At 60.6% G+C, this 20,799-nt stretch overlaps 1 protein-coding gene across 1 annotated transcript in view; it reads right to left on the reverse strand.

Moving 5' to 3' along the window:
* UVSSA (UV stimulated scaffold protein A) overlaps positions 1 to 16,412 on the reverse strand; it is a 31,758-nt gene extending 15,346 nt beyond the window's left edge. The window contains exons 1-8 of the mRNA XM_082653444.1: positions 16,388 to 16,412; positions 15,328 to 15,435; positions 13,843 to 14,173; positions 12,625 to 12,745; positions 11,507 to 11,809; positions 10,665 to 10,777; positions 10,444 to 10,572; positions 2,751 to 2,856 (exon numbers count right to left, since the gene is read on the reverse strand). Of these exons, the coding sequence (XP_082509570.1) occupies positions 2,751 to 2,856; positions 10,444 to 10,572; positions 10,665 to 10,777; positions 11,507 to 11,809; positions 12,625 to 12,745; positions 13,843 to 14,173; positions 15,328 to 15,425 (1,201 nt within the window). The 5' untranslated portion in view covers positions 15,426 to 15,435; positions 16,388 to 16,412. The remainder of the gene's footprint in view (positions 1 to 2,750; positions 2,857 to 10,443; positions 10,573 to 10,664; positions 10,778 to 11,506; positions 11,810 to 12,624; positions 12,746 to 13,842; positions 14,174 to 15,327; positions 15,436 to 16,387) is intronic.
* Between the last annotated feature and the right edge of the window lie 4,387 nt (positions 16,413 to 20,799).

Genomic DNA, 20,799 nt, shown 5'->3' on the forward strand with positions numbered 1-20,799 from the left:
GTTTACCCCAGGCCCTTCACGAAAAACTGCCTTCCCTGGCTGCTCCAGACGCCCTCCGAGTTTGCGCACGGCTCTGAGTACGGGGTCCACCTCTGCTTCTCAGGTGCCTGTGGCTGACAGTGGAGGACGTGGGGCAGAGCCACTTGGTGTGGCAGGGTCCACCTCGGTCACCCGGCAGCACCCTGAGCCCTGAGGCCTGGGTGCTCTCGGAAGGCCGGCGGGGACCCGGCCCCGTCACCAACACAGCCCGGGTCCAGTCACAAAGCCTTCCAGATGCCCCCACTCGGGCACCGACAATGCAGTGTTACCAGCTGGTGCAGACCCCGACACGGGCATGCGCACACACGGGGAGGCGGGACTGGTAAGTGGCCGCTGTGGCACTCATGTAGGTGGCTACAGTCGCAACCCAAAGATCGATACGAGAACTCCTAAGAGTTACAGGAATGAAATATATTTTTCATTGATGTGTTGTTTTAAACCATTAAAAAGATGGGTGAGCGAGCTGAAGCAGGGTAAACACTCACAGCACTAAAACAACACTACCGTTCCCACACTGCGGGAGAAAATCAATCTCCCTGACACACTTTCAAGGTAAAAGTCCTAAAAGCAGACGTGTCCCCCGGCCCCGGGTGCTGTGATTTCGGGGAGAACACTGAGTCCGGGGAGACCAGAGGCCACAGGTCACGGCGAACCCCGCCAGCCCCACCCACCTGCACAGGGGCGTCTGCCTCAAACACAGACTCAGCTCAAATCTGCTCCCTCGGCGGCTCTGAGGAAGAGGCATGAGAATGCCCAAAGCCCTGGGCTGGTTTAAACTGACCCAGGGGCCCCTCCGTGCCTGCAGCGCTAGAGCAGATGGGGCGGGCGGGATCGATGGCAGGAAATGGAGGGGCGGGGCTCCGCGTGGAGGGCGGCTGCGCGCCTGACACTATTGATTTTACCTGGTTCAGCTGGCCTTGTAATTAAAATGTAAATTTGAGAAAGAGATTACGTCCTGACAGAAATGGGAGGATTAACGGCAAGATAAAAGCCCCTCAGTGAAAATTCAGAGAAAGAAATGAGAAAGAAAACGGGCACCCGTCTCCTCAGCTGTGGATTTAGACGGAATCTACTGCAGTCACCTGAGTTTAACTGAAAAACCAGTGACGGACTATCAACTACAGTTATGAACTGGCACACCCAGCACTTCCTGCAGTGGCCTCGTGGCCCCGAGCTCTGTGCTCCAGACCAGGCACCAGACCCCTCCTGGGAACGGGGGGACAGACCCGGAGCTCAGCAGGTCCCGTCGTGCGAGGGCTCCCAGGCTGCCCGGCCCACGAACAATCAGGGGATGGCTCAGCTCTGCTCTGTCACACCTGGGGCCCCGCTGGGAAGACAAGCGGCAGGTCGGCGACACCTGGAGGTGGTCATCCACAGTGGTGCCTGGCGACCTGGGAGCCTCCTGGCGGGGCTGGAGCTCCCTTGAGGCGGGGCAGTCATGGCACCCCAGGGCCTCCAGCACCCCTGGCAGCCTCACGGGTGTGGGACGAGGCCTCGTGGGGGGCGGGCCAGGCACCTGGAGGACGAGGCAGAACAGAGGGCACGGGGAGTGGCCCAGTGGTCAGAGGAACCCCACTGCTGGGATGGCGCGGTTGGGGCAGCCGGGACGGAGGGCGGGGCGGTGGCCGGGAGGGCAGGAGGCAGGTGGAGGCTGCACCCTAGGGCACCCAGGGAGGGTCACGTGGCGCAGACGGCAGGACCCAAACACTGGAGGGCTGTGAAGCTGGTGTGGTAACTTGGTGTGACACGCCTAACGGGTCATGCCCTCACACTCCAACTGCCTGAGCATCTAAACTAACAAATTCACATCTCATCTCACACGCTCTGATTCAAATCAACTTGTCCACGTCGCCACAAACCCACATGTGATCTTGGTTTTATTAGCCTTCTCTGGACAAAAGATGCCTCCTGTGCAGAAGAGGCTTTTGGAGACTTTTTGGAAAAGAAAAGAATGCTACACGGGAAAGACAGGTCGCGCGGGTAGCACGCCTTCTCGAGGTGTGTCATTGCTCCTGGGCCAGACGTCAGGCTGCGACTCCATCAACGGGAAGGAGGGCACCGCCTGACCTGTGACGCCCCTGAGAAACGGAGCCTGGGCAGCAGGGGAGCCCAGAGAATGTGGGGTGGTTGCCCCCCACCCACCGAGGCAGTGGCGTCCCCCCCGACTCCCTCCCAGCCCAAAGGGCCCTACCGCCACGGCAACCACACCGCATGCCCCCAACACCCTCCCCCAAGCCCAGGAGGAGCTCTCTGCTCTGAGGGTGCCCTTCCAACCCTGGACTCGCTCCCGACGGCTGAGACTTCTATGACCCCAAGCAGGGCTGCCCCTCACTGTGGTGAGGCCTGAAGCTGCAGGGCGGGGGGGTGGTCAGCATGGGCCTCCGTGTGTGGACAGCCTGGCCGCGCCCACAGGAACTGGCAGCAGGGCCTGCCCACCAAGTGGACTGCGGGAACCCGGGGCGGACCTCGGGGAGGGGCCCAGGCCAGTGAGCACCCCAATCAGGAAACGAGAATCACATGGTTTTCAATGAAGGCAGCTCTGCAGGGTCGACGGGCAGGGACGCAGTGAACCTCAGGACCAGGTGGCACAGACTCGGAGTGCCTACCACGGCCAGCTCCCTGCTTGGCGGGCCCCAGGCCGGACGTGAGGTCTGCCCTGAAGGGCAGCGTCCGGGGCGGGACCTCCTCCCGTTCCCAACCTGGCCACTCACCACACTCAGACTGCAGGTGCTCAGGGACGCAGGCCTCATAGCCCTCCTTCTCCGGGACCTCCACGAAGTCCTCGTCGTCCTCATCCTCGTCCCGCGGGGCTGCCGCCTGTGGACACACCCCCAGACCTGTGAGTGGACAGCACAGGCAGAGACCCGGACAGCCCCAGTCCCGCTTCTGTGGACTTTCTCCAGGTTGGGGTTTACTGTCGACCGTGACGGCCGCATTGGAGGTCCGCTCCCGTCCCTAAACCACACGAGCTGCACGCGCTCCCCTCCACCGGCCGGCCCTGAGATGCGTGGATGGGCACTGCTTCAGCCCACAGAGCCCCCACGAGCGGCAGGTCTCAGCCGCACAGGCAGGGCCTGGATGACAGCCCTCCATCCAGCTCCAGCCAGGCCAAAGCACCTCGTCCTGCCCCGGGCTGGCTCCCCACCTGGGTGTCCAGTGGTGCCAGTGTGACCTACAGCACTTCTGCAATACTCTACCCTCAAGACGGCTTGTTAAGAAACCACCGAAGAGGAAGCTTCCTCTGGACAAGGCCAACCTCCCCACCTGCTCTGTGAGGCAGGGTCACTGTGCTATGCCTGGAGCCCCCCCACCCCTCAAACCCAGGGACCCAAGAACCACCCAGGGCATTCTTTTCAAGACCCATTCACTCCGCCTCTGCCCCCACCCGCTCCTGGGCAGTGCCCGGCTGGGTAGGAGCGGCAGGGACACGGAGCACGGAGGGCTCACGTTGTGGGGACCAGAAGGCCCTCCAAAAAGCAGGACGACCGACGGCCTCGCACACGTGCCAATGTGCTGGGGCCACGTGCAGCATGGACGAGGTGCTGGCAGTCCATGCTGCGCAGACTCGGAGGCATAGCCCCTCCAAGGCCAGAGCAGCTTCCTGCTCCCCTTCTCCCTCACCCATCCTCAACGGCCCCCCGCACTCCAGGACAGGGCGTGGGGGCCTGTCCTTCTTGAGAGGGTCACGGCAGGAAGGCGCCCAGAAGCCCGGCCCCGCTGCCAGCGCCATCCTGAAACACTCGGGGGGCGCTGCCTGCCTCCAGCCTCTCAGGCCCACCCGAAGGAAACGTCCAGAGAGGTAGCCTGCTATCGGGGTGATAGCAACCAATGGTTGTATCCATCAGACTTGCCCTCCCCTCCAGAGCCCATCTTGACAGCAACGTCTCAGGGGCACACAGGCACGCTGGAAGAAGGACGGAGGGCCCGGCCCGCCGACCCCCAGGGCAGGAGGCCAGCCAGGCCGCTGCCCTTGGCACTGCCAGGCCCGGGATGCCCCACGCCCTGTGGACCCGGAATCCACGGAGCAGCTGCCCGCGAGGCCTAATCAGATGCAAATGCACTGAGCTTGGACACAACCCGCGGCGTGCGTCTGGGAAGCACGGAGACATTAATCATTGGAAACTGTAATTTTTGTTATCGGTCTAACACTGATCAAAAGGGAAGCCTGTCTCCGCCGCTGACCTGTGAAACGTCCCAATTATACTCTTTGGAAATGACAGGGGCACTTAACTCCAGAGCTGAGCAAATGACGACGATCAATCACGTTTGAATAACAATGAGCCGCGGACCTGAAAATTATTTTTGTATAGAATCTGCCCAGGAATTTATGAAAGGTGGAAAGCAGCCCAAGGTTTTAGGGCATTACGGTCCCGGCTAGCGCAGCGCGTATCAAACACTAAACAGAATTTATGTGTTTTAATTTTCTAAAACGTAGATGTGGACCGAGTGCCACAATGCATAGCACGTGGTGCCAGACTTTAAACACGGGGCTCATTTTCATACAATACTATGCTTACTGCTCACACCCTTGAATTTCACCGGGAACTTTTATTAAATTTTCATTTCCTAAAAAATAATTAGTCGCTTAACTAACTATTAGGAATTATACCTTCTTTCTCCCCAACTAAAGTTGTTTACCCCCACGATTAAACACTAAAGCCTGGCTCCCTCTGTTCTTGAAGTCTCACTGACGAGGCCATGAGGCCGTACCGCACCCAGGAAGACCGTCAGGCCCTCGAGAGCTGCCTCCTTAGGGCCCCCGGCCAGATCCTCGGGCACAGCTCTGCTGTGAGCGGCCCCGGGCCCTCGTACGAGACCTACCTTGGCCATCGCTGCCACGCTCGCGTCCTAAACCCCTTAGCGGCTGGGGTGACCCTCAAACCACGGCCCTGCGGAAGGAAGCAGGGGCTTCGCTGCGGATACTGAACTCAAGCTTGAATGAACCCATTCTCGAGTTCTAGTTCATACGGGCTGGGCTGGGCTCTGCTGTCCTGAGCACACAGCGGGACCTTCTGCGTCCGGCTCTGGGCACGCTACCCTCACGGGAGAACAGCAGTGCAGATGTCCCAAGGCACAATCCCTGCGGCTGGAACACCTGGGGCCAAGGGCCTGTTCAGAGGAAGGGACCCCTGCCCGCAGGCTGGACAGTCCTCTCCAGGCCTCCGGAAAGCACATGGCTGGAGACACTGAGGCCCACGAGAAAGCATCCACCTGTGCTCGAGGGGCCAGCCCAGGGGTCCCAGGCAGTCGCGCTGGCAACCTCCCCTCAAGGCTAAAGGTCACATATCAGGTCAGACGCCACACTGGGTGCGGGTAGAGGCACTACGGGCAGAGCAGGGGTGAGGGGAGGCCCGAGGATCCTAGGAGGAGGTCACGCCCTAGGGAGGAATCGGTTGAGGGTGGGTGGCTTTCAAAACGGGGTCAGACTCGCCAGTGGTTCTCAAGAGCAGTTTGCTGGGAGCTGAGCTTTCCAATCGGGAAGAAAGACCACCAGACATGCTTGAGAAAGCAGCCCGCCCTCGTCCGGGGGCCAGGAGGCCATGCCAGGCCGCCCCCGGGGGAGCGCCCACCCTCCCTAACAGGTCAAGCCCCAGGGCCTCGGAGGCCCGGGCAGGCGGTCCGAGCCCTGTGGTCAACCGTCTGGGTGAGGGCCAGGCCCCAAGCTGAACCCTCCCAAGGCCGCAGGGAGGTGTGGAGGACGCCCTGGGCTTTCCTCTGGTTTCACACAAATTGATTCTCGCCCACAGTTAAAAGGGTTTAGAAAAATGAGGCTCCCCGATCATAATTAAACAAGCAATAAAAACAGCTAAGATATACAACGTAATCTGTTTACAGAACTAGGGCAGCGGGCTGCTAATTACTTGAGAAGGATGGGAAGAGCTACCTCCCAGGTCTGCCCGCCCAAGGCACACCCGAGATACAGCTGGACCATTAAATAAATTTTGTGCGATCTAATTAACTCGGGGCGCCATGTCCATTACTTTTCACCCAAGAATCACTTTTGTTCAGTTTCATGTGTGTCTGTCTTCCTTTTTTAACAAAGATGATGTAAGGCCTCGCCAGACAAGTGAGCTCCGAGCGGCGTGTGTCTCCGCGGCTTGATGGGAACGCATTGAAAACCCCATTCCATCTTATAAACTAAAAATTAAACGTGCTCAGCTGTGATGGCCGTCATCACATCTGCTATTTATATGCTAATGCCCTCCCTGGACGCAGTGCAAATTGCCCAGCCAGGCCAATATCTCACGCGCATCTCCACTGCCCGGACGCACCTCAGAGGGCAGAGGACGCGCAGTGGCCACCACGGGCCCGCGGAACAGGAGGCGGACGGGGCGTGGAGCACGTGCTCACCTCCCGCACGGGGGCATGAGAGCCGCCAGGCCGACTGTCCCTTTCTCACCCGCCCCCACGCGGCCGAGCCCTGGGAGCTGCTCCAGCACCCCAGCCAGCCTCCGGGGGTGCACAGGGAGGCCACCAAATGCCTGGCGTCCACTCCCAGCCGAGGCCGGGCGGCCTGGGCCTGTTCTGCATGCACGTGAGCGGCGCGCGCCTCCCTCGGCGCGACCTCCTAGCGAGAGCGAGGCGCTTGCTGTGCCGCCTTGCCTTGGCCAGAAGACCCACGCGGCTCCGCCTAGACTGTCTTCCCATCCGTGAGAGGACGGTGAAAATGGAATCGACCTCACAGGGCTGACTTTGGAATTAACGGGACCGCACGTGAAAAGTGTTTGGAAGAGAGCGGCCACCCTGGAGGGTGCCGGGGAGGATGGGCTGCAGGGCAGGGAGGGCCCAGGGGCTGTGGGGGAGACGGCTGGCCCCCGCCCCCCCAGCAGCTAACACGCTCCTGGTCCCCGTCCTCGCGAGCACGTGTGCAGCCCCCTCCCCCGGCTCCAGCCCTCACACAGCAGCCTTTGGCACGGTGGTGGTGGTGATGGAGAAGCCGCGTCACCAGGAAGGTTATTTACTGGCCCTGACGAACACAAGGTCCTGACTGCCAGCTGATTTAGTTCCCTTGCTTCCCTGGGGCGCCCGACACGGTCAACATTTCACTCCCCTTGTTCCCTGCTCCTTCCTTTTCACCTACAGGAAGCCAGCACTCAGCTCCGGCAGCAGAGAAACGCCTCGCCTCCAGCGCACAGAACAGCCGTGACAGCAGCCTGGCCTCGGCCCGCGCACCCGCCTGGGCGACCAACAGGAAGAAAACCTCACCCAGAGTTAAGAGGAGCGATCTCCACTTTTGCAATGAGAGGGAGTGTGTCTGAGTTAAAAGCCTGTGGCTGCCACCTCAGACCACCAATGGGTGAGAACGAGAGCATCCGTGCGGGCATTCCAGCCGTGGAAGCGAGGAACCCGACAACTGAGCAGACGCCCACACTGTCCACAGCTTAAACAGGCTGATACTTGGAATTATTTATTTCTGACTTACTGGTTGGGGGAAGATTAATATTTTGTTAATTACACAATACAAAGCTAAGTGGTGATCGTAGCTACACAGTTAAACAGCAAGCAATTTAAAAGTTTCCAAAGGATTTTTATCAGTTTAACAGATGTAGCAGCCACGGATTATCAGACCTCTCCTCTAGCAGCAGAACCGGAAACTAAATCTACCAAACGATGCTCCGTATCTATCTAGTTAAGATTTTTCCCCGGCCCGCTTCCACAAGGAACTGGGACAGACGCTCTATAGAACAAACGGTGAAACGTATTTAAGCTAGCTTAAGTATTCTTTAAAGACAGAACGTCTACGTCAAAAGGAAAACAATACAGCAACACACAGACTGAAACAGGAAATCTGAAAAAAAGGCCCTTGGCCTGGCTGCAGTTAGGCTGCCCAGGAGAAGCCCCTGCACGACCCACTTTCCACGGTCGAAGCCAGCGCCTAAGCTTCAGCACGACCGTCACAGCAGCTTCGGTCTCTTCCACGTTTGTTAAAATTCTCAAATATTTAACTACACGCTCCCAGCTCAGCGCATGCTAAGTGGGTAAACACCAGGCAAAGGATTTAAGCCCCGGACATTTTACGTGAAAAGAGTGAGCGAGAAAGACTGGGCCGTGATTCTAATCGCCACTGGGCCGCGCGGCGCGGGCACAGGTGCGCAGATACCACAGCCTGCCTATTCTGGGAAGCAGGCTACCCGAGCGAGTGGGCGCTGCCACTCAGCGGCCCAGCCCCAATCACCCCATCAGCAGGCCCGCGCCACTGCTAGTGAACCAGCCAGCACGCTCTCCAAGGATTCAGGGCCTCTGGAATCAACTCCTGGAGGAGCCTGACAAGGCAGCGCCACTCCCACACCCGACCACGCGCCCACCCCGACAGACCCTGGCCACCCCAGCTCGTGCCCTCAGCCGCCTCCCTGCACAGAGTGCACTCTGACCTGACCGTGCCGCCACGTGCCTCCCGGGCTTTGGGGCTGCCCGGCCACCGTCAAGGATGCGTTGATGTCCCAGCTGGAACCAGACGCAGTGGGCCGTTCAGGGCTCGCTCCCAGCAGCTGGCCTCACCTAGTGGCTCTCAAGGGAGACACGTCAAGACATCCGGAAGGTTCTGCTACCAGTTCTGGGCTCCGAGTCTTGCCGGCCCGGGAAGTGCAGGCTGGCCCCCGACCCGGAGGGACCAGACTGTGCTGCCTGGTCTCTCCTTGAGGCTCTCCCCCAAAGCCCTGGCTGCTCCAGGATGCCTGCTGCTCGGAAAAGGGGGGAGCTGCCCCAGCCCCACCAGACACGGTGAGGGAAAGGCGGCCTCAGGTGCCTGTGAAGGGGGCACACGGTGTCAACCCCTGATCCCCACACCCCTCACTGCTCTCAGCCCGGCCTTCCACCCTGACACCGCGCCAGGAGTCCGCTGAGGCTCAGAAACACGCCCCCCCCCCCAGACCTGAGAGGATGCAGACCAGACAAATTCCTCCCCCGGGCCCAGAAAACACCCTTTCTCATCGTGAAACAAGTATCTCAGTCAAAATTCACAGAACTAACTTACTTCCTGTTCAGTTATGCACAGAGCAGAGCCCTAGCGTCCACGGAAGCAGGGCCAGGCCCCCAGCTGACGACCAGGCCTCGTGCCCGCGTGTCTCGGGAGAAGGTCAAGATCGCCCTCTGCCGGTCCCCGGGCGCTGCACACCCGCAAAGAGGAGGGCAGACGACGGCCCTCGGCTCCGGAAACTCTCGCAGGGCCCATCCCCGCGGGCCCCTGGGGGCAAGGATGAGGCACCCAGGCCCAGGGTGCTGGCCACTCTCCCCTCTAAGTCTGAGGGGCTTCAAACTTGACCTTTTCCTCAGCAAGGAACAGCGCTCTCCCCACCCCAGGGCTTCCTCAGGAAACGGGAGAGGGACCTGCCCCTGCCCCCGCCCTCCTCCCCCTTCAGGTGCCACAGCTCAACCCTGTGGGGTTCGGGCTCTGGGTGCCCCTGGGGCGCAGTGCACTCTGCTGCCTGTTTCCTTGCTGGTTCTCACCAAAGGCTTCTTGGCTCTGATGGCTGACGACGTCCAGCTCTGGCTGTCACCTCTCCCCACACACACCCTCCAGCTGTAGCGCCTCCCCGCCCCCCACGGCCCCCTGGAACACCCTCAGAGGACCCAGCTCTCTCTGTCCCTTTCAGGCACGAAGGTCCAGCTCCTGGTGCAAGCCCATGGGAGGGGCCCTGGACGCCACCACCTCTGAGGTTCGGGGTCACCGCACAGGGGCCTGGTGTCCGGGAGCAAGTGGTTTTACCCCTGCCCAGTCCCCAGGGCCCCTGGACCAGGGCCACACGCCTGCCCCCACCCCACAAGCCTTGCTGGGGACACAGCCATCGAAGATCGGCTCCCCGCTCCCGAACCATGTGGCACCTGGGAGGCGGCGCTGTATGCCCAGCAGATGGCGGGCCTTAAGCACCCTCCCAAAACCGGGCACCAGTCCCCACGTCCACCCCACTTGGCCGCCCTAGGCTGGGACACCGCTCTGCGCGTAAGAGACATCCTGGTCTTCCGTGTCCTGCAACCACCCTCGGCTCTAGTGCACAGACGGGAGAAACGCCCAAGGCTGGACGTTGCTACCGAGTTCACAGGAAGGGACCTACTAGGTGCTTGGGCCGGGCGGCGGCAGCCTAGTCTCAGCGAGGCCGCCTCCCACACATCCCTGCCTGGGCCCTCGGAGCCCCCTTCCCAACTAGAGCCTTCCGCCCGCTGCCCAGCCCACCTCCCTCGCCCTTCTGCCAAGACCCGGTCCCAGTCCCTCCACGTGTGGCGAGGGCCTGGCTGTGGCCTCTGGTGCTCAGTCCAGGGCTCCCACTCGGGGAAGTCGGTTCCCAGGGAGAAATAGAAGGAACAACGCTGGGGCCCCAGGGACGCCTGCTTGCTTAGGAGGCCGAGCTGGTATCAGAGGAAGGTCCCCTGGCTGTCCTCACGGGCGGACGGGCCGGTGGCACTCACCTCCCTCCTGCAGCCCTCCTCGGGCATGACATCCAGCTCCCGAGATCGCCTCAGGGCGGTTTCCAGCTCGGCCTTCAGGTCGATAGCACCCTCCAAGTGCCTGCCGCGTGTCCCTGCACGGGTGAACAGCTGCGAGGACGGGGAAGCGCTCAGCAGGCTGGGCACCCTCCCTCCCTCCCCCGGGCTCGCCCTGGCACCCTCTGCCCACACGCCTGGCCCACCTGGACCCAGGAGCACACGGCTGGCAAGAACTTGTTCTGGATGAGCCTGAGCGTGTCCCGGACCACGTGGATGATGACCAGGTTGTCCTCATCCTCGTGCACCTTCAGGCTGTCTGCAGCAAGCACACAGGTCATCAGAGTGACCACCGTCCGGGCAGATCACCGGGCACCCCAGACGGGCCACCCGCACTGCCACCCACCCTGCCCCAGCCACACATCACCCGGGACCCCAAACCTGACTCCCTAAGGAGACTCACTGCCTTGTGATCTCGGCCACGATGGATTTAGCCTGACCCCAACGCCTCCCTCCACGCCAGGCGGTCGGGAGACCCTCCCCGCACTACTTGCGGGATGGAGGCCGCACCTGCCCCTGGGCCCCAGGGTCCTCCCTCTGAGCTCTGCCACGCCCGCAAGCCTCAGCCAGGCACCCCAACCTCCAGCACGCCCCTGCCTCCATGGCCCCGGCCAGAGGGTGTCGGTTCCTTGGGGCTTGCAGGGCTCCTCCTGCAGCCCAGCTGTCCTCCAGCCCCGCCCCAGGGGCCTGGGCCACATGGGGTTGGACGGGGTGTCAGTGCCCCTGCCCCACCGGTGGCTGGAAAGCAGGAGCCACGTGAGGCCAGCCTGTCACCACCTGTGTCGTCACAAACACGGTGATGAGCTGTTTCTCAATGACTTCTTTCTCCCAGCCACCCTCCGACCCCTCCGCAGGGGCGCCCCATCACTGGCGCGTCAGGCCCACCCTCACCGCCGGGCCTGCGTGTCGCGATGAGGACCCACAAGCCTAAGTCACCCCTGCCCCCACAGCTCGGGAAGCAAGCCCAAGCTCTGGGACAGGCCCGCACCTGAGGAGAGCTCCACCTCGAGCGTGTACTCGCGGGAGCCCAGCCCGTGCTGCCGCACAAAGCCTTCGGGGTCGCTGTCCTCGTCCCTGTCCTCCGCGGGCGGGCCCTCCACACCCGCGGCTCCCGGGCGGCGGGTGCAGGCGGCCAGGGTCTTGCTGCAGCAGGGCTGCTCCTCGTCCCTGCCACCCTCCTCGGCCATGGCGGGCCAGGCAGCCCCCGGGGTCGGGTCGAGGTCAAAGGGCACCAGCAGTCGGAAGCAGCTCTCCAGCTCCATGAGGCAGCTCCGGATCTCCCCGGACATTTCTGGGAGGACGAGACGGGGCTCGCTGGGTCCCATCAGGACTTGGCCGTCGAGGGTGGGGATGCAACCAGCCGCCCGCCCCGTCCCCCACTTCCTCCACAGAGGCAGGCAGGAGCCCTGCTCCAGAGAGCACCCAGCCGGCCGCGGCAAGGCCGTCCTTCAGGACGTCCTGGGTACCACCCTCAGTCCTGACTCATGCTGCGACGGCACCCGGCGGCGTCTATGGACACCCAGCGAGAGCCTCTGTGGGCAGTACTTCTGGAAGAGAGCAGCCAGCCGAGGGGGCACACCACCACCGTCCCGCTCTGGCCGCCCCCCACCCTCCCGGCATCTCCCCCGGGCCGACCACCTCTCCCTGCTCTGCGGCTATCCTAAGGCCAGGCCTCCTCCCCAGGTGCTCCCACCCTGGCTGCCCTTCACGGGAAGGGCTGGCCAATGGTGGGGATCTGGGGAGGAGGCCGGCAAGACCACGGCTGGGGGGTGGGGGAGCGTCAAACGCATGGGGTGTGCAGACCACGCGGGGTGCACGTCTCAAGCACTACCGCCAGGGCCGCGGGGGAGGCGTGGATGGCCTGCAGGGTGCCTCCTTCTGCCCGGCCTCCAGAGGGGAGGGCTGGGGTCTGTGGCTGAGTGCCTCCCCCAGCCCTCAACCTGAGCCAGCTCCGCCCAGCCAGCCTGCCCACTTGCCTCCCCCCCCCGCCCCTCCGTTGGGGACCAGGCCCTGGGATGGGAGAACAGAGGGCTGGGCGGAGACCCGAGCTCTGCCTGGGAAGGGGCAGCCGGTGGGCGCTGGGGCACCCCGTTCCCCACAGCTCACCTTCCATCTCCCGCGCGGCCTGCTCAGACCTCTCCTTGTAGATTCTGTCCAACCGCTTCTGTTTCTCCTCTGCTCGCTTTCTCTCCGCCAGAGTCCTAGCGCCCACATCTTGGAAATCTACCTGAGAAGTCGAGGTAAAGATCAGATCTGACCATCGTGCACCCAAGTAAAACAAGAATCAAAAACGGGCCTAAGGGGGCTTCCCTGGTGGCGCATACGTTAAGAATCTGCCTGCCAATGCAAAGCACACGGGTTCGAGCCCTGGTCTGGGAGGATCCCACATGCCGCAGAGTGAGTAAGCCCGTGCGTCACAACTACTGAGCCTGTGCTCTAGAGCTCGCGAGGCCACAACTGCTGAAGCCTGCAAGCCTAGAGCCCATGCTCTGCAGCAAGAGAAGCCACCGCAGTGAGAAGCCCACGCACCGCAACAAAGAGTAGCCCCCGCTCGCCCCAACTAGAGAAAAGCCCGCGCGCGACAATGAAGACCCAACACAGCTAAAGATGAATAAATAAAATAACTAAAATCAAAAAAACAAAAACTGGTGTAAGGGAAGACGGAGCCTCGCCAGCTACAACCATGAGCTCTACGGGTCTCGAGTTCACACGCGCTGTTTTAACACACACAGCAACACGCTCAGCTGCGATGTTTAACCCCCGGTAAGAACACAACCACCGGCGTCTCCCAGTAAAATAAAACGTAAAAGACTTCCATCCCCACGTGTGCTGCATGCAGGCAGGCAGCAAGCTCGCTCCAATTAGTGGGAAGGAAGGCTGCTGGCTGGACCGAGGGGCCTGAGAACAACGCTCGAGTGGACCCCTAGGGAGCGGCAGGAAAGGCAGCAGCCACAGGCCAGGAGCACGGGCACGTGGGGGAGGCTGGCGCTACTGGTACTGGTAGGTACCATCCACCGGGCTGGCCAGAGCCTGTGGCAGCCCAGGCAGCAACTCACACTGAAAGCAGGGGACAGCCCAAGCGCAGAGCCCAGCACAGAAAAGGGCTGCGTCTGAGCAGCTGAATCTCCCTCCTCCTTTTTTCATCTTTCCTAGAAACCAGGTCCAAAGGCTCAGCACTACCTACACGTGGGGACAAGCTGCGGCTCTTCCCCCAAAGCTGCTCCTCCTGTCTTGGGAGCCCCTGAGGCCCACCCCCTTCGGTACCCCCAGGGGCCAGGCAGGTCTCCCCGCAGGGAGGGGCAGTGCAGCTTGGAGCCTGCCTACCTGTTTGTTGTGCGTTAAGAAGTGGAAGCCCAAGGCCAGCTTCTTATAGGCTGTACCATACTTCTCGTTCCAGCCGCGGATGGCCCGGGTGGCGGCCTGCCTCAGCTTCTGTGCCACCTCTCTGGGCGGTGGCAGGGGCCGCTCGTGGTCGGTGCCCAGTGTGAGCTCCAGGAACTCCTGGAAGTTGGAAACGACTAGCATCCTGAAATGGTGAGACCTGGCAAAGAGCTGGTCCAGGACCTGGAAAGCGGAGAGGCGGACCTCGGCGTGCTCCTGGCTCAGCTGGGCCATCAGCAGGTGGTAGGTGCGGCCAAGCTGCTCCTCTGAAGACCTGAGGACACAGCCGTCCTCACCAGGCGCCTGATGCACCCACAGGTGGCAGGGACGCGGGCCCTCCCACAGCCCTCTGCCCTTCCTCCAGAGCAAAGTGGACGAACTACTGCCCGCGGGCCAAACCCAGCCCCTGCCTATTTCTGCACAGCCCACAAGTCAAGAACAGTTTTTCCTTTTTTCGCTTAAAACAAGTCAAAAGAGTAACACTTCCTGACGTGTGAGATTCAGCGTGGGTGCCCAGTTTTATTGGGACCCAGCCAGGCCCATTCATTCATTCAGCGGCTGACCGCCTGTCCACAGCCCAGTGCCCACAGCAGACCTGACCGCCTGCGGAGCCTGAAAGACTCCCCGCCCGGCCGGCCCGCGGGTAGAGGCCTGCCGGCCCTGCACTCGCGTAGCAGAGACCCCACCCCGAGGGGAGACCACACGTCCCAGCACCCCCAGAAAGCTCTGTGGGCCTCTGGGAGCCGCCCTGGCAGGCCGGCGCACACCCTGACCCCTCGTTGCTCCTCCTACCGGCTATCCCCGCCCCTGCACACACCCTGCTGTTTGGGGGGATTCTGGGGCGTGCGGCAAAACCTGATCTGAGCCACTATTTTCTATCAAAACGTAAATCACTAACAGGATCACTTAAGTTTCCCTGCTATGTAAGCACAGGATAAGAAGGATCAGTAAATCCCCTCGGCTTACGTTCCCAGCATCTGAGAGGCCCTCGGCAGTGGGAGAAAAGAAGGGGTGGTGTTGAGAAACAGGTCCTGCAGAGCCCACCTGCTATGACCTCTAACCTTCCTCCCATCCTTTGTTCCAACAGTAACTAATCCATAAGTACCACACGTGCGCTCAAGGACACACACACACACACACACACACACACACCCCCACGGGAGTGAACAGACACCAACCACAGCCCTGCTGTGTTCTCCCGCATGCCACACAGCCCCACCTGGGACCACTACCCAGAACACGACCAGGCGCTGCAGGGCCCTGGGCAGACGTCCCAGGCGTGTCCCTTTACTAGTTCTCTCCTGGCAAAGGGTCGATCGTGGGGACAGGCAGGGGAGGGCGGACCCCGGGGGAGCCCCACAGTCTCCCAGGGCTGTCACGGGCTTGCTGAGACAGCCGTCACCTAAAACGTGAACGCTTATGACGTACTTGCAAATTCTCTTCAGCTCCTTCATCTTCTCGGGATTCACTTGGGGCTCTCCTGAAGTCGTGAGCTCTTCCACCAACTCTGAAAGTTTCTGATCCATACGTAGAAACCTGGAACGCAGACACGCTAAATGACCGCCTAGTACTTCAGGGCCCTGGGTTTCATCGGCAAGTGTTTGCTGGGCTGCACTCTGTGCTGGGCATCGGGGTGTGGGCGCGAGGCTGGGGCCTCGCTCCCTGGCCTCTGAGAGGTGACCCCCGATGCTGAAATACAACCATTCAAGGAGACGTTCCAAATCAGACCAACAAGACGTTTTTGGTGGAAGTTAGGAAAAGAGTAACAACAGCTCGTGAGCTCTGGAGGTCTACGGTCCGACCCCACCAGCGCGGCAGAGGCTGCAGCCCCGGCTGTTCTCCGCCTCTGGCCACGCACTGCGGTAAGGCAAGGATCAGAACGGTCTAAGTTGCACTTAGTTAAATTAGCTTTCCCACAGGACCGCCGCCGCCTCTCTTTCCTCGCCAACACGACTATCCATCCAAAGGCCACAAGGCGTCCTCTACACCCGGAGCGAGCTGCTGCGACTCGACCTGCGCGCGGAGAGCCGCCCGGAGGCCGGGTGCGGCGGAGGCCGGGGCGCCCGCGCAGCACTTGCGCAGGAAGGAAGGGGCCGGGGTCGCCCTGAACCTGGGGCGCCGAGGACGCCTGGCTGGCTGCAGGGCTCGGCTTCACCAATGGAAAGAAGGGCCGGGAAGGTGGGCGCAGCCTCTCCCGTCGCGCCCGCCGACAGTAACGTTTATCGTCGCCGACCCTTGGCGGCCTGGGCGGGAGCCGCTCTCCCGAGCACACGCCAGCACCCGGCTGCCCACGGCCCTGTCAGGGCCGACTCCGCCCCCGTCCTGAAGTCCGGGGAGCGGCCGGACTGAGGAGGGGGCGTCTGGGGAGGGGTGCGGTAGGGGCATCACGGGGGGGACGCAGGGCTCGTCCCCGAGAGAGGGCTCGCCCTCCGGCCCCCCGCCCCCGCCCCGTCGCCCCTGCCCGGCGGCGCAGGACCGCGATACCTACCGCGCGACCCGGCCGCTCGCCTCACCTCACCCTTCCGGCGAAGGGCCCGCCCCCTGTCACATGCCCCAGATCGCGACAGTCATTGGCTCGCCCTGGCCCGGGCGGCGTGGGGGCGAAGGTCGCCCCGGCCACGATAGCGTCTACGCCGCGACGCGGTTGCTCTCAAGTTAGCCCGCCCCTTCCGGATGAGGCCCCGCCCACCTCCTGTCACGCGCCGCCGAGCTCGGCAAGCAATGGCTCGCCCTGACCTCCGAGGCGCGGACGTGGGGTCAGGGCCGAGGTCTGCGCGGTGACGCAGGCGCGCTCCCGGCAGGGGCGGGGCGGCCTGGGAGGGCGCGCGCGAGAAAAAGGAGGCGGGCGGGCGCAGCAAGTTCTTAAAGGAGCCGCGTGCGCGGGGGACGGGGCGGGGCCGGGCTGAGGGGTGCGAGCTTGGCGTTCACGGCGTGGCCGCCGGGAGGACTGCTGTCCCCCGGCCCGGCCCCGCCCCTGCGACGGGACGCCCGGGTGGGCGCCGCTGCGCGTTTCTCCGGGAGCGCCGGAGACCCTTCCCCAGACGCCACTCGGAGGACCCGGGAGGGGGCGCGGGCTCCCCGGGGCTGGGGGCCTCGGCAGCTGACCCCCAACCCTCCCCGACGAGTGGCGCCCCCGCTGTCGGCACTAGCCTCGCCTGGGCGGCTACACTTCCCGGGTCCGATGGCAGCGCTGGGAGCCGTGTCCGGGGGACCCTCCCCGGGAGACGTTGCCGAACGTCCCGGAGGCGGGGACACCCCGGGCTGGGCGTTGTGTCCTCACGCGGCCGGGGACCCCAGGTGCCAGGTGACACCCCCAGCCAGGTGGCCCCGCACCCCAGCCGCCCTACCCGGCGGCCCCTGCGTCCTCGGAGCCCCGCCGCAGCCAGGCCCTCGGGAGGCGCTCGCCCGCTTACCGGCCCCGGGCGCCCGGCCCTCCCTCCGCAGCGCCGCCGCCTCCCCAGCTCTTGCCCGCCTCACTCGGGCTCTGGGTGCCGCGGCGCCGGCACAGAGAGGCGTCAGGGGGCAGCTGGGATGTGCCGCGACCCGGGGTGGGGGCCGAAGGGGGTGACGGCGTTGGAGGCCGCCCGCCCCTGAGCGCGGGCGCTGCGGCCTTAGCGCGCAGCCCAGGCAGGGCCCCTCCCTGGCCGACGGTGACCAGACGCCTGTCTCCAGCCTCAAAGGGGCTTGAAGCGCTGAAACGCCACAACACGAGGGACCTTAAACACAGGACACTGAGTGAAAGGAGGCCGTCAAAAAGAGCAAATGTGTGATGCCACTTGGACAAAATGTCCAGAAGGGGCAAACCCACAGCAGAGGGAAGGGAAGGGAAGCGCCTGCAGATGGGCACAGGGGTTCTTTCTTGGGGTGACAGACGTGACCTAGAATTAGAGGTGGTGGTTGCCCAACCTCCTTACTGTATTAAAACGTTGAGTTGTACATTTTGAAAGGGTGGCTCTTGTGGTATGTGAATTACATCTCAATAAGTAGCTATTGAGAGAAAGGAAAAGAAAGAAGGAAAAAGACAAAGATGAATTAAAAAAACGACACAAAAAAGAGAGAGGAAGTGGCCACCCGCCCTCTCTGTGCCCAGACCTCAGGCCTCTGGTTTGCTCCGAGCAACCAAGAGCTGCTTCCCTTCTGCAGCTACAGGGTAACTGTCTCCTGACAAAACGAGGCCCGACTCTTTCCAGCTCCTCCCAGCCCTGTGCGGCCCAACTCCTAAGAGCTGTCCCTGCCCCGACCCAGGTTGCCCAAGATGCTTGTGTGGCCCAGTCCAGCCTTGTGCCCGCACCACCTGAGCCACCTGCCCACCGCCCTCTGGTGTCAGCTGATGGATGGTGGTCTGTCCTTCCACTCACTCGGGCCAGTGACCTTGGAGTCCCCCTGGACCCCTCTTCCTCTCACCCGACTTGGAAGTCCAGACAGGCCCACTTTCAGAACGTATTCAGAATCCGAGCACTTTCCGTCACCCACAGCCACCAGCAGGTCCCTGCCACCATCCCCCTCAGCGGGTCACTGCAGTCACCCCTGCCCACTCCGCCCTCAGACCCCTAGGGTCCATTCACCTTGCAGCAGCCAGAGGGACCCTCTAGAGGCTAAGGTCAGATCATGTCACCCCTTCGCCCCTGCAGTGGCTCCCATCCCAGAGCAAAGCAAAAGCCTTTATCAGCCCACGGGGCCTTCCTGGTCTGTGCCGGCCGCCCCACCTCCTCCCTCCTGCTCTCCCCTCATCCCTGCAGCCACGTCAGGCTTCCTGGAGCCACCCCGTGCCTGGAAGTCTGTTCATCCCACCCCAGCACTTTCTCCTGCAGCCTGTCGCCTCCCTTGCTGTGACAAGCCTCCCCTCGCCCCGCCCCCTGCCCAGCCTGCCTGCCCTTTAACCTCCTGTACTTTGCCTCACAGCGCTTACAGCTCTGTCTCACACTCACAAGATTACAGGCTTGTAATCTTATTACTAGGTTATTGGGGTTTTTCCTCTTCTGCTCTCAGGACATATGCTCCGTGAAAACAGAGATCTTTGTCTTGTACCATGATGCCAGGCACACAGTAGGTGTTCCACACTCGTTGAATGTTGAATCAGTAAATAAAATTAGCCAAGCTGAACTGTGGTGAGAACTAAAAAGATACTGTAAAACAACCAAAGCGGATGTTTCAGGATGCTAACCCCCAAGCAGCGTGAATGTGAAGAAAACCACTCAAGGCACGTCATGATCAAATAGTGGAAAACCAGTGACAAAGACGCACCTTAAAAGCAGTCTGAGAGAAAAGGCGTGTTGCAAAGATAAGAGAGCCGCAGATTTCTCGCCTGAAACAACACAAGCTCCAAGACAATGGAATAGAACACTTGCAGCAGTAAAAAAAAAAAAAAAAAAGACACTGTTAACCTTGAATTGTATGTACAGTGAAATGTCCCCCCAAAACTAAACTAAGGTGAAATAAAATCATTTTCAGACAAATAGAAGCTGAGGGAATTCATCACCAGCAGATCTGTGGTGGAAGAAATGTTACAGGAAGGTCTTCAGAATTAAATCAGAATTTAATGACAAAAATATCTGGAAAATCTCCACGTATTTGGAAATTAGCCAACAGACGCCGAAATAGTCCGTGGGTCACAGAAAAAAATCACAAGGGAAACTAAAATGTTTTGAACTGCATGAAAATGAAAACAACGTTAAAACGTATGGGATGTTTATGTTAGAAATGAAAGGCCCCAAATCAGTCATCTAATCTTCCCCTCAAGAAGCTGGAAAAAGAACACTTAAACCCAGAATCAGTGGAAGGAAGAAAACGAAAAGAGCAGAAATCAGTTACACAGAAACAGTCAAACAACAGGGAAAATAATCCAAAAGGTGCTTCTTTGTAATAATCTATAAAATTGATAGAAAACTGACTCTAGCGAGACTGATCAAGGAAAAAATAAGGAGAAGCCAATGACCAACAACGGGCATGAGAGGGTACATCACTACATGTCCTACAGACATTACAAAATAATAGAGTACGTCATAGATCACGTGCTTAGCAAAGGCCTAGCAGAACAGATCCAGGATACATTAAGAATATAACATACCAAGTGGGATTTATCTCAGGAATGCAAGGTGTGTTTAACCACTCAAAATCGAAAAATGTAATTCTCCATGACAACAGAATAAAGAAGAAGTATCATATGGTAATTTCCTTAGACAAACTAAAGAACATTTGACAAAATTCAACATCAGTTTATGGTAATAATTTTCAGGAGACCCCCTCAACCTGATAAAGAACACCCAGGAAAACCTACAGCAAGCATCACCCTTAACAGTGAAAGAGAATGCTTTCCACCCAAGATTGGAAACACGGCCACGGTGTCCACCCTCCTGTTTAGCCCTGAGCTGGCGGCTCTGGCTGGTACAAGAAGGGGAGAAAAAGAGAAGCAAGGCATGCGATTAGGAAGAAAGAAGTAAACTGTCTTTATTTACATATGGTACAGTTGTGTACATAGAAAATTCCTTAAAATTTACCAAAAAGCTACTAAGATTAATGAGGGAGTTTAGCAAGGTCACAGGATACAAGGTCAATATACAAAATCACTCTATGTCTGTCTGTTACCATATTGGAAATGTTGGAAAGGTACATTTAAAGGTTAAGTTTACAACAGCGTTGATCATGAGAGAGGGCTGCCCTGGTGGCGCAGCGGCTGAGAGTCCGCCTGCCGATGCAGGGGGCGCGGGTTCGTGCCCCGGTCCGGGAAGATCCCACATGCCGCGGAGCGGCTGGGCCCGTGAGCCATGGCCGCTGAGCCTGCGCGTCCGGAGCCTGTGCTCCGCAACGGGAGAGGCCACGGCAGTGAGAGGCCCGCGCACCACAAAAAAAATAAAATAAAAAGATCATGAGATAATTAGGGTTAAAGTAACAAAATATGTG

This window comes from Grampus griseus (assembly GCF_964374135.1).
Source record: "Grampus griseus genome assembly, chromosome: 4".
In the NCBI taxonomy this organism is placed as follows: domain Eukaryota; kingdom Metazoa; phylum Chordata; class Mammalia; order Artiodactyla; family Delphinidae; genus Grampus; species Grampus griseus.